This window comes from Diadema antillarum, unplaced genomic scaffold, assembly GCF_040938485.1.
Source record: "Diadema antillarum isolate AM-2024a unplaced genomic scaffold, OU_Dant_1.0 scf00000029, whole genome shotgun sequence".
Lineage (NCBI taxonomy): Eukaryota > Metazoa > Echinodermata > Echinoidea > Diadematoida > Diadematidae > Diadema > Diadema antillarum.
The window spans coordinates 578,189-590,677 of NW_027270918.1; the positions used below are offsets into that span (position 1 = coordinate 578,189).

The window sequence follows — 12,489 nt, forward strand, 5'->3', positions numbered from 1 at the left end:
TATGGCAATATTTGATATATTACACAGTCTACATAACATTTCATCCCAGCCCAGCTAACAGCCAGTCTAACTCTGGACTTGTAATAGCTGATGTGACATCACTGCAGGCAATGTAACAATTTGATCCTAGCTGTATTTAGTCAAATGATTGCATCATATGACTAATCACCGACCAGCATTTATGTAAAACATTTAATGTATGTGTATATTTATATAAAAATATACTTTCACTTTCTACATTAAAACATTGCGTTCATCCAACAAGTTTCTTGTTGAACTTTCTGGCTATATGTGTTAATGCTTGCTCTTTAACATTTGCATACGTGATATTATATCACGCTGCTTACCAGTATTCAACAAGTTAATTGTTAGACCCTACAACTTCCAATCCATGTGCTGCTTTCCTTATAATATCTACATTTGTGAACACAAGATATTTGTCTGTAGTTGAATATTTTTCCCTCTTGTCATTCTATAGGTTTACATGTAGCCTTCAATTTTCATGTATCTGGCTGACCTGATCTATGAGCTGATCCAGCTGGTCGTTGACCTTGGTTGCTAGGGCAGCTGTGGAGGAGTCGCCGGGTCTCTCATCCACTCTCTCCTCGGCGGCTTGCACCAACTGGCGATGCATGCGGGCGGTGTCCAGAGTGGTCTGAATTGTCATGATTGAAGACATGTATGGTGTTACCTTCCCTGGCTACTTACAGGATAATGAGGATCTTTTACTTTCTTTCCCAGTATGCCCTAAACATTTTACCTTTACCAGGAAACCTCAGTATGATGCGTGTCACAACAAAATAATATCTTGAAAGTACTTCAACAGTACAGTTTATTGATCTGCCATATTGTGTTCTGATGGTATGTTATATCACTGGGATTTACGGCATGTACCTGTCTTAGTTTTATGACAGCCCCAGTGTGCCAATTAAACATTGCCTATGGTGAAAGTGTTGTTACTGAGAAAACTTGCATTTGTTCATTTGAAAACACTTGGTATTTGCATGCTCTTTTCAACTTATATAAATGAGCTTTTGTAACTTCAAAGCAGTGTATACATCAGTACCAAAATGGAAGCCTTGCAGTTCATTTCAATGGTTAAGAAATAATTGAATATATTTGCAGATTTTTGTAAAGAACTGTTTTTTCTCTATTCCAAAAGGTACATGATTTGATATATAAAGCATTTCTGATGAAGGAAAATGTCCAATAAATAAGACAAGTTGTGATACACATCAATGCATTAATATATATTTTTTTTCACATGATAAAAGAAATATCACGAAAAACTGGTGAGACAGATTTGGTAACTTTCACACTCTTGAAGACGCGATTCTGCAAAGACCCATTTTCAAGGGACCATGTTTTAGTGCATCAAACAAAAACACTCAATTTGCATCAAGGCAGAAAACCCCATGCGTGATGTTATATTAATCAAGAAAACTTATGCAGGTGACAGTGCTAATGATAAAAACAGTGATGAATTCTTGCATATTGAGGAGTAAGGTGCTAAAATTGCACTGGTAGAAGAAGAAGAAGAAGACAGTCAAGGAAGCGGCGGCAGACGATATTTCGGATTGTTTTGAATGAAATTGCTCTGCCACCATTCCCACCTTTAGCGCCTCAACCTGTCTCTCGGCATCCTCCAGGCTCCGCGTCTTGACCTCCGACCCCGGCATGACGGGCACCGCATCCCACGCCTGCAATAGCCAATCGTGACAGTGCTCGAGAGCGTCGCGGTATTTCTGCCGCTGCTGGACGGCGGACTGCAGCCGCGCCTGGATCTTCCTTGCGGTCTGATCCAGGGCGTCCAGTCCCTCCCGCAACTGGGTTAGTTGCCCCTTCACCCTTTGCTGTAAATCCGGGCTGTTAGTACTGGCGGCATCGGCGATTAGGGCTTCACCTTTGCACTCGGCAGTGTCAATCTTTGCTGTGCATTCTGTCAGTTCACGCATTAGGCTCTGAATATATACATATTTTTGTTTTTTCCCCCAGATTAGTCAAGCCAAGCGTGGAAGCGGATACGGTTGTGAAAAGGTTGGGGAGAGAGGTGGAATCACAGCACGAATGTTAGCAAGCACAAATTGAACACTTGTAGTACAACGGCTGTTAGATATTGTGCAATGGATGTTGTGGATTGATATATATGAGACTATGGATTAAGATGTAAGTAGTGAATGTAACAATATGAATACCACAACAAACACACACACACACACAAAATGACATCTCAAACTTTTCTTCCTTGCTATTCCAGTTTACAATCAATAAGGCAAAAGAATCATGGTACACTTTTAGGAAAATGCAACAATGCTATGGTTACAGCAATTCTGTTTAAAGGAGTGCAAAATGTTTGCAGTGGCTTACTGCATAATGTTTATTCTGATATTTTTTTCATACCAAACACTTACATTTTGGCTACGATATTAGTATTACAAATGTATATTGACAACACTTTAAAGAAACTAAATGCATGAAAATGTGGTATTGGCAAGTTAACTAGGACTTTCAAGTTCTTGAATCACAATTTCATTTAAAGCATTTAAGGCTTTTCTTAACAAAACAGTGTATCTGAATCCATAACTTGTCTGATCAGGCCTCCATCATTAAAAAAATAGCTATATTGCCACACATTTTATCATAGTGCATGCATTCTTTATTTTGTGTTATTTTGCAATACGATAATGGGTAAGTTTTGATAGAGGGTGAGGGTGTAACGATTTCACAGCATGGTATGTGGAATTATTGCATTATCAGTTATCACACTTGAAACAATAACACACTCTCAAATCTTCAAGAACTATTCCACTGCCCTCTACATTAAGATGGCGCATTTCTAAACACACATGTGATAAGTGATGTCAAGCATGTTACAAGTTTTTACCCGTCACCAATCTAATAAATGCTCCAGTATGGTGCTGGAGAAATAGTGCATTTTCAAAGAATGTGTCTACAGTTTGTATAGACAGTTTGTGCTAAAAGCACACACTCAGAGATGTTGCAGAGTACAAGGCAAAAGCTACTTATATCAATATGGGTATGTGGAGCGACATGTAGATAACAAGTTGAATATTTCAGGTGTGAGTTTCTTCACTTTGTCTCACTCTACAAATTAAACTTGTTAAGATTGCAACTGCTGATCTGTAGATCAATATCTTTCTTTAACATTCTTAAAAATAAAAAAAATATCTTTCTTTCAAGTTGAATGGTCTTTCTAAATTGTCGACAAAAGTGCTAAGGGGGATAAAATATTATATGATTCTGATTTCTAACAGATTTTCATCTACATTTCAAGTTCACATTTGGAGTAATATACTCTAACTAACAAAGTGAGAAATTAAAGAGAAGCTTTTTCATACTTGAGGTGGGGTTTTTTCATCAAAAAGATAAAAACTTGTGTGGCTTGATTTTCTCTTTTTCTCTCTTTCTTTCTCTCTCTCATTGAATGATAAACATGGGATTTGGTGGTTAATATGCTTAAATACTCATGAAAGCATTAATCTAAGCAATTGATATCTGACAATTTTCATCACATCTGTGTTGAAAGTAACATATATGCTTTGATCTTATAGAAAACATACAATTTCATTTTATACAGAAAGAAGTACATACATCAAGCACCATCAAAACAATGTCATTCATTTAAATAAGTTTGTCATGACCATTGCAATATAAAAAATTGGCTTAATACGAATTTGAGGAATTCATCCCAACATTTCTTTTAAAGTTCCAACAAAATAATTTTCACTGCCACGACACAAAGTCAATATTAGTGCAATAACATAAAAAAAAAAATTCAAGGTTGCCAGACTCATATTTTTGGATAAGCAACATGAACTTTCACAGTCAATCAATGAACGTGAAGCAAACAAAATGGTAGTACCAATCCATTTGCCACAACCACATTTTCCTTTTATTTGAAAAAAAAAATCAATTAAAAAGACAATCAAGCTTTCTCATATGTTACACATTAGCATCTTTACATTCCCCTTTTTTTGGCTGTATAAAGACAGAATTTTCTGTACAAACACTGCACTGTTGAAATTTAATTTGCTTTTACAGGCACACACTTTGCTTTATATCAATTTTTTTTAAGTATGATGAGCAATAGAATTTATTGTGATCCAAAACTTTCAGTATTAACAAAAGTTGAAAAATATAGGCTCTGATCAGTAAAAACAACCAAAAAAAGTGTTTTCTGAATTCACATTCACTTCAAACTTCCTGAAATGCTTATGTAAGTGAAGAAATTAATGCAATAAAGGAACCATGGTATACAAAAAAAAAATGCAGCACAAACAAAAAGAATTTTATTTTTTTTCTCCCCCACCACCCCCCCCCAAAAAAAATATTACCCAGTTGCATGAAAAAAGAAAACAGTATGAAAATGCTTGAATGGGGTAAGATCTTGAGTTTGACATATCTTAATCTCCATCATAATTTTACACAAGTAAAATGTGCATTTAAGTGCTTTCTGTTATGCCAATAATCACTTCCAATTAATTCATATGCTCGTTAGACTGCCAAAACTTAATTTTCACAGTACTTTGATCAACAGTTTTGTTATTGTTTTTAATCAGTTTCTGATAGCATATGATTTTGCATATTCACCCCAAAGTTGTGACATAATCTGTGCTTAGGCCTATGTGCTGCATTTTCCTGGCAAAGAGCTTGTAGCAGATATCCCTGCTACCATCAGGATTAAGTCTATTATGTTACAATCCTTTGGGGTTTTAAAAAAAAATCTATTAGTAATCCTTTGCAACAACAACAACAACATCAGCAGCAAAAAACAAAAATTAAAAAACAAAAAACATTACAGACACTGTATGTGGCTTACCTGCTGGCGGGTGAGCTGTTCTTGTCCCTCCTCTGGTACGATGGTCTCCTCCTCCACCGCGCCCTGGGAGGCCACCTGCTGCGAGACGTGCAACAGCGCTCTCTCTGCCTGGCGCAGGGCGTCCTCGTACTCTTGGTGCTTGCTCACGTTGGCTGCCAGCTCGCTGCAGCTTGCCTGCGGAAGGATCGGACAGAATAGATGAGATAGAATGAGATGAGAATACATGTAGATGAGACAGAATAGATGAGATGAGATAAGAATAGATGAGGCAGAATGAGATGAAAATAGATGAGATGGAATAGCTAGAGTCAGAGTTTAGGCACATCATGAAATGCAGCACATTCTGGTCTAAGTAGCCATCATGGCAAAGCTCTGAGAAAGAGCATAAAACATTTTTATTGCTACTACTTACAAAGAACAGAATAGAGGGCAGAATAATTCTGGGAAGTTTTAATTTTGCATGTCTCACATTCTCGCTTGTCTACTTGAGCAGTTATATATTGAATAACATGTCTTTTTAGTCTGTCATTAAAGTTACCATTACTGTATTTCTTGTATAACAGAACTGACAAGGATGAGGGTCTAAAAAACAACATAAAATGTATAGGCCTATTGCATTAGAATATCTCAAACTTTCCTATAAAACGCTAATGAGAGATCTATTGAGCTATTGAGAGACCTAACAAACTGTGATGACTAGTATAGATATACCATCTGATCGGAACTGGATGGTTAAAGATGAATGAAGATATACACAGACACTCAATAAAAAGTGAAGCTCATCACACTAGATTTCCATGGCAACAAACCTGGATCTTCCGGAGGAGGTCTTGGTACTGCTGGTTCTGTCTCTGGACATGGCCCGTGACGTTTGTCGGCTCCGTGCCACATTCCAGGAGGGGCGCGGCTTTGCCCCCCACATCTTCCAGGTTGGTTCCATGGGAGATGATTTCCCTCTCCAAGGCCTGAAGGAAAGAGTGATGGCAAAGTTACAACGGTACAGAAATTGACTGACATCAATTCGCTATTCATCTTATCTTGATTCAAATACCATTAATTCTTTGCATTACAGACTGGTAAAAACTGATCCCACTTTGGAACAGCTATGCCTAATCTGCTAGACTTGGATATCCATGTACTGTACACTTTAAAAGAAAAGAAAAGAAAACGCCACACAAACATCCACAAGGGTATGTTCATATCTAAGTAAGACAAGATTCTGGGAAGTGATGTAAAACTGGATGAACTTGTTATTTCAATGCAGACAGAAATTAGAAACTGATTTACAAATTTACAGATGACTCTTAAATATCACCTGATACATAATAATAACCAAGGCTATGCAGTAGCGGAATGGACTAAATTCATCATCATCCCTACCTTCTTCTTCTCCAGCTGTGCTATCTTCTCGCTGAGCTCTGCTGGTTGGGCCGTATCCATGGCAACCCTCCGGCTGGCATCATCCAGCCACTGGTTGAAGCCCGCTGCTGCCTCCTCGTACTTTCTCCACTGGGAGAGCTTTTCCTCCAGCCCCTGGTTGCTAGCCTTCAGACCAGACTGCAGGGAGTCTTGAGACCGTACAAGGTCGTCCAGTTGGCCTCTAATGACCTCTTGACCTGGAGGGGCAGTCTGACCTGCGACCTTGTCCCATTGTTCTTCAGCCTCTTTCACCAGGGAGGATGCTTCAGCCATTGAGTCCAGTATGGGCTGAGTAGGGAGAGAGTTTTGAAAAGAATTTAGGATATTGATCACAGTTAGTTACAAACACTACACTATTTTTCCTCTACATGGCTAAAATTTCAGTGTATGAACTCATACCGATAAGTATACGTATGATGAAGTCACAAAAATGAAGGTGATCATTCAGACTGAATTGATGATCAGAGAGAGAAATAATATTGATATGCACAACACAAATTCATTTTCCAAATTGAAAAATGAATGAGATCATGCTAATCTTTGCAAGTTCAAATTATTACAGTGTAATACGGTTACACCTATCTTAACATTAAGAAGCATACACTTAATTAAGATGTTACAAATTTCTATATATTAGTTTCATTCATATCAAATAGACTTAAATTGGAACAGGAAGATATTTAGGCAAAAGTTTCAACCAATGGGTGTGCCAAATGGTACAATGAATGTAAATGGAAGAATAAAATGTTGATGCATACCTTCAGTGTTGCTAGTCTTTCCACCACAGCCTCTTTGCTGCCACTGGTGTCTTGCACACCCTGTGCTGCTATTGCATTGGTTTGAAGGAGAGCGGTTGCTTTGGCCATAGTGTAGTCTAGCTGCTCATGATCAGTCACATCCCTTTCTGATTTATTCACAATATCCTGCAAAGTGAGATAGAGAGAGTTGATATAATTGCCCAAACAGCATTTACATGGCAAGCCAACAGCACACTAAATTGCACAGGGTGAGGATAATGAATAATTCATGTGAGAAAACATACTGTATCACAATCCCTGATATCTAAAGTCATCTACATAAAAAACGACTCCAAAGTAAAAGTCTAACCAACAGATCATATAGATGAATCAGGCTAAAGTATGAGCTTCATCAACTCATTTTTTTTTTTTTTTTTTTTGCTACCTACTGTACCCTTCCTGCAGTATGCAAGCTTTCCAAACTTCCAGAAAAGTTCTGCCAAATACGGGTTGTGAACATCTCATGATAAAGCTCACTTTGAAGATTACCTCTGAATCATATTTCATATGATTCCATGAAAACTTGCTTATTCACTTAGTTTTTTAGGGGGGATAACCACATCTTGTTTAACTTGGATTTAAACTGATTCTAAGTTAGGCAAAATCACTGCATGAACACTACCTAAACTAAGATTTAGAATGAGCACATTCCCTTTTAATGACCCCAGTACACTTCCTTACATGATGGCTGGTTCCTTCAAGGCAACTTTCTATAGATGCAATTTTTCATCCAAGATGTAGGGTATGTGACTACTCACCTGAGAATGAATCTTCAGTGCCTCGTAGCGAGAGTTGACTTGGGACAGCTGCGAGTTGAGGATAAAAGATGGCTGGTTCTTCCTCAAGACGGGCTGGGCAGCCTGCATCAAATCCTCCAGCTGACCCCGTCGACCCTTGACCTCACTCAAGAAAGCCTACAGGTGACAGAGACATCATAAAGAATTCGCATTTCCTACACCCACAAACTTTCAGTGGTGTTATATAGTCAGAGAGATGTGAGGGGGCACTGTTGTATAGTGGATAAGACTCTTGGCTTTCACTCTGAGATCCCTTGCTTGAATCCCATCAAGTGCCTGCAACCTTGGATGAGACAATTTTACCCACCACGTTCCTCTTGACCCAGGTGTATAAATGGGTATTTAGCAACGCTGGGGTAGTAACAATGGCAGCGACCACTGGTAAAGCAGTGGAAATACTGAAGAGGATACTCTGGATAAGAAGATGCAGTCGTGTTTGTCATTGTTATTGTTGTACTTATTGTTGTTGTTGCTGTCATTATTATTATTACTATTATTATCATTAAAATCATACAGTCATTGTTACTATTATTATCATTATTAATCATCATCATTTTTACTGTGACACATTTTATCAGATGAGCCATTATGTGAAAAAGTTCAAGGCATACCTTAACTTCTCACTATTCTGCCTAACTGCAGTTTGCACTAAACTTTGGATTAAGGTATCCATAACCCATTGAGGACAAACTGATTTTGCTATAATACACATTTTCCATACACAGCTGTACACTCATGGCTAGTCTCAAATGGGTGAATAACTGATGCAACCTTGAGACATAATTCTATGGAAATTAAGAGAAGGCTTTATACACATACAACAGCTGAGAGATATAAGCAATCAATCAAACTTCATGCAACGTTCACTACATATTAAAGACAGATTGAATATGTTTCAACATAGACATAATTAACCCTTTTTGTGCCAGGGACTTTGGACAAGGTATAGAATGCTATGGCATTTTCTGCCAATAATAACTTGAAGCACAACCAGGGTTAATTCAAATGTTGGTAGTCAAAAAGTCATCTCTTTACCCTGTCTCTCTCCAGCTGATCTTTCTTCTCCTCCAGGAATGACATCACCTCCCGGTCCTCCTGCATCCTCCTCTCAGCATCATCCAACCAGGAGCAGAACTCCTCCTGGTGCTTGGTGAGCTCCTGCCACTCTCTGGTTGTCTCCTTCAGGAGGCTCTCGGCACCTTTCACATCTGAACAGGATTATAGAGTTCAAAGGTCAAGAAGTCAAATTTAGCTAGGGGGCAGGTTTTATCTAGTGCAAATTTGTTATCTGAAACATCAATGCACTTCAGAGGACTGGCTGACAAATGAAAAAAAGAAAGTCAACTACTTGTGATTACATTCATGAAAGGATAAACTCAATGACTGAGCAACAAAGTTATGAAACTTGCAAGCTCTCAGTATGATTAATATGTTATTTCATCATTCATATTTATTCAGAATATCCAGAATCCACAGAGATAGCTTGGGAGCATAAATGTGTGCATCATATACAATTGTATGAATGTGACATATGAGAAAGAATATTCATCTGCAAAGTACATAAACTGCATAAAGGTGCAACATATGAAGAACTGCATTAAAACAGGTGTAGGTGTAGATAGAAGGGTTAGACTTTGTAATCTAAAGACACAGAAGATAATTTTAAAAAGATGTTATATTACATATATTTCACAGAAAAATCAGGTTCACCATTAATTTGGTCTTCAACCTCTGGTGATGTAAAAGTACATTTCTCAGTGACATTCTTAGTGCAAGTACATTTTATCACATTGTGAAGTGCAAATAGCTTTATAGGCACAGAAGGCACATGAAGAATTGAGGGAGTCAATATTAGAAATATGATAACCAGTGAATGGGAATATATACCACATAATGTGATAATGTTCTCACCTGTGTTTAGGTTCTTCCAGTCCTGATGCGGCTTCTCGAGGTTGGCGTCAATTACATTACAGCCTTGCTCCGAAGTCTCCGGACCAATCAGCTGCCTGAGATTCATCACGTGACCCAACCGGCCCTCCCCCTTGGGCAGGGTGCCGGCCAGGGCCTGGATGCCGGTCAGTCTGGTCTCCACTGCTTCCCTCTCACCCTCCGGTGTGTACAGAGGGGATAGTGACTGAGTCCCGTCCTTCAGCCAGTCCTGTAGGGTGGCCACGTTGCCATCAAAGTCCCTGTGGTTGGCAGCTCTGGTCTCAGCTAGAGTGACATTTTCCTGTTTTGGGCACAAGAAACATGGGAACACTTCGATGTGATATTTATTACATGCCCAGAAGTGAGTCCTATCAATTGAAAGAGAGTTTTCTGTTTATCTACTCCCCTAAGAGTCAAACACACCATTAACTCTTCGAGTGCCATGTTCACATGTCAACCATAACTAACGGCTTCTTAGATGCTGAAAAGAGATATACATGTATGTAGGCATTCATTGCTTGACAATGTAGGCTACATTATCACACCTTAGGCCTATACTTCAAATTATGTACAGGTGCATGTGCATTACAATGGCAGCCATATCTATACCATCTTGTAGCATTTGGGTAATACTCGACGCACCTGGTGGATATTGCATATGATTACTTTTATTTCTTTGTTTGCATTGAACAGACATTGCTTCAGAACAATAATTGATGAATACAGAACATTGGGTGGCCTGCTTTGTTTGTTTAGGCACAAAAATGAACTACTCTGGTCCCACAAGACAGTGAGAGAACAGTGAGTGTTTACATATTTGCAAAGAATATGGGCAAATTTGGTGGAAGAGTTTAGCATCAATTTACGTAAAAATCATCTGTGAAACCATGTAAGATGTACCAATTGCATCTTCAAACAATGCAACTTAGAGGGTGATTGGACACTTTCTCGAAGTACCATTTGGTTTCTCAAACCTATTGCAGCAAACATAATTCTCATGCCAAACTAATACCTGGCACATCTGCCGAAGGTGCTCATATCTCTCCTTTAGCTGCTGGACTTGGTCAGTGATGTAAGGCTGCTCTGTCTGATCGTGGAGGGATACCAGTCTCTTCTTCAGACTATCTACTTCTGGTTTGTGCTCTTCAACTTGTGACTGAGTGGTCTGTAGGTAAATGCAGGTAAAAGAAATGAAAAACACAACAATGATCTAGGAACCCAGATGAGAACAAATAGGATATGAAACAACAAGAAACATAATAGCTAGAACTTCTTCAGTATAAAGCTGTTAAAGTCAGATACTACAACATAACTTGATTTCTGAAGTACCGGAGCTTCATCAGTGCTACAAAGCCCATGGTCCTGTAATAAGGATATAGATAAAAAAAATGACAATGTTTTTGTTTATATCAAAAGGCAAAGCATATGGGGGGGGGGGTCTGAATTCTGAACAGCTGGATAACATCCTGGTCATACCACTCTAATCTGAATCAACAGATGTCAACTTATATTTGATAAAACATAGAAAGCTTAATCTCGATTTATAAGAATTCTGATATCAGGTCATCTGTATTTGACACACTTGTGATTGTTACTGATCTGCATCCTCAATTTGTATCAAAATCAAATCTAATCAATTCTAATCAATTCTGATTGTATCGGGAAGTTTCGTGATTACATGTACCTTGAGTTGATCAGCCTGTATTTGTTTTTCGCTGGCTGTGGCGAGAAGTGGAATCCTATTGGCCTCCATCTCCTTCTCACTCAACCAATCAGAGAGCTTCTTACAATCTTTGTCACATTGGTCAATTGATGATATGCAGGTCTGAAATACAGAAAGAAACAAGCAAAAGACATTACTTTAAACATCAAATATACTCAGCAAATATGCAGCATGTAAAGAATATGATAATCTTATAAAAGAACATTTGCACACGCTGTTCCAAAGTAATAAAAAAATAACAAATAGGGCAATTTAAAATCTAACACCTGATTAAAAAAAAACACACATGAAAGATGTTTGAACTTTGCTTCAGAGTATGGCTATATGCAGACAGCACATTTCCATCCAACTTCATTTTCATTTCAATTGAAACTGTTCACTCACAATCAATCATGAAAGGTAAAATGATAACAAAACTTCTTCACTTGAATACTGTTAAGTGATACCCTCTTATTTCATCATTCACTGGTAAAATGCTGCCACCACATGTTCTTTAAGAGACGTGAACTCGATGTCTATATTGCCCTATTATCTACATACATATACTTGTAAATAAACTCTTTTAAGCCTTTGTTTCTGATGGTAGCTTAAAGACATACCTGTAAACGTATGATGAAGAAAAAAAAATATACATATATCGGGGAGAGGGGGAGGAGGTTTATTAATCACAGTACTGTAAAAGTGGCTTCTTTCGCGGTGCTTTTATTTTCGCGCTTTTCGCGCTTTGAGGTTGAACCACAAATTTCATATCACGCGAAAATGTTTTGAACTCGCCGCTTGTACAACGCTATCATTACCGACTGCGAATTTAAACACACGCGAAAAAGTCTGCACCGATGGAAAGCGCGAAAGTTTCTGTACGCGAAAGAAACCACTTTTACAGTATGCTCAAGGAAAAGAGAACACACGCATGAATGAAACAATACAGAACTAGATAAGCACTCCGAGAGCGCAGACCTCCGCCAAGCAGCTCATTTCCACCAC

General features: G+C 38.3%; 1 protein-coding gene across 1 annotated transcript in view; it reads right to left on the reverse strand.

Annotated features, from left to right (window-relative positions):
* Positions 1-12,489, reverse strand: part of LOC139738908 (uncharacterized) — a 169,998-nt gene that overhangs the window by 154,110 nt on the left and 3,399 nt on the right. Inside the window, exons 5-15 of the mRNA XM_071649540.1 lie at positions 11,467-11,607; positions 10,795-10,947; positions 9,765-10,083; positions 8,889-9,061; positions 7,815-7,970; positions 7,018-7,182; positions 6,221-6,547; positions 5,650-5,805; positions 4,841-5,014; positions 1,614-1,961; positions 518-655 (exon numbers count right to left, since the gene is read on the reverse strand). Of these exons, the coding sequence (XP_071505641.1) occupies positions 518-655; positions 1,614-1,961; positions 4,841-5,014; positions 5,650-5,805; positions 6,221-6,547; positions 7,018-7,182; positions 7,815-7,970; positions 8,889-9,061; positions 9,765-10,083; positions 10,795-10,947; positions 11,467-11,607 (2,250 nt within the window). The remainder of the gene's footprint in view (positions 1-517; positions 656-1,613; positions 1,962-4,840; positions 5,015-5,649; positions 5,806-6,220; positions 6,548-7,017; positions 7,183-7,814; positions 7,971-8,888; positions 9,062-9,764; positions 10,084-10,794; positions 10,948-11,466; positions 11,608-12,489) is intronic.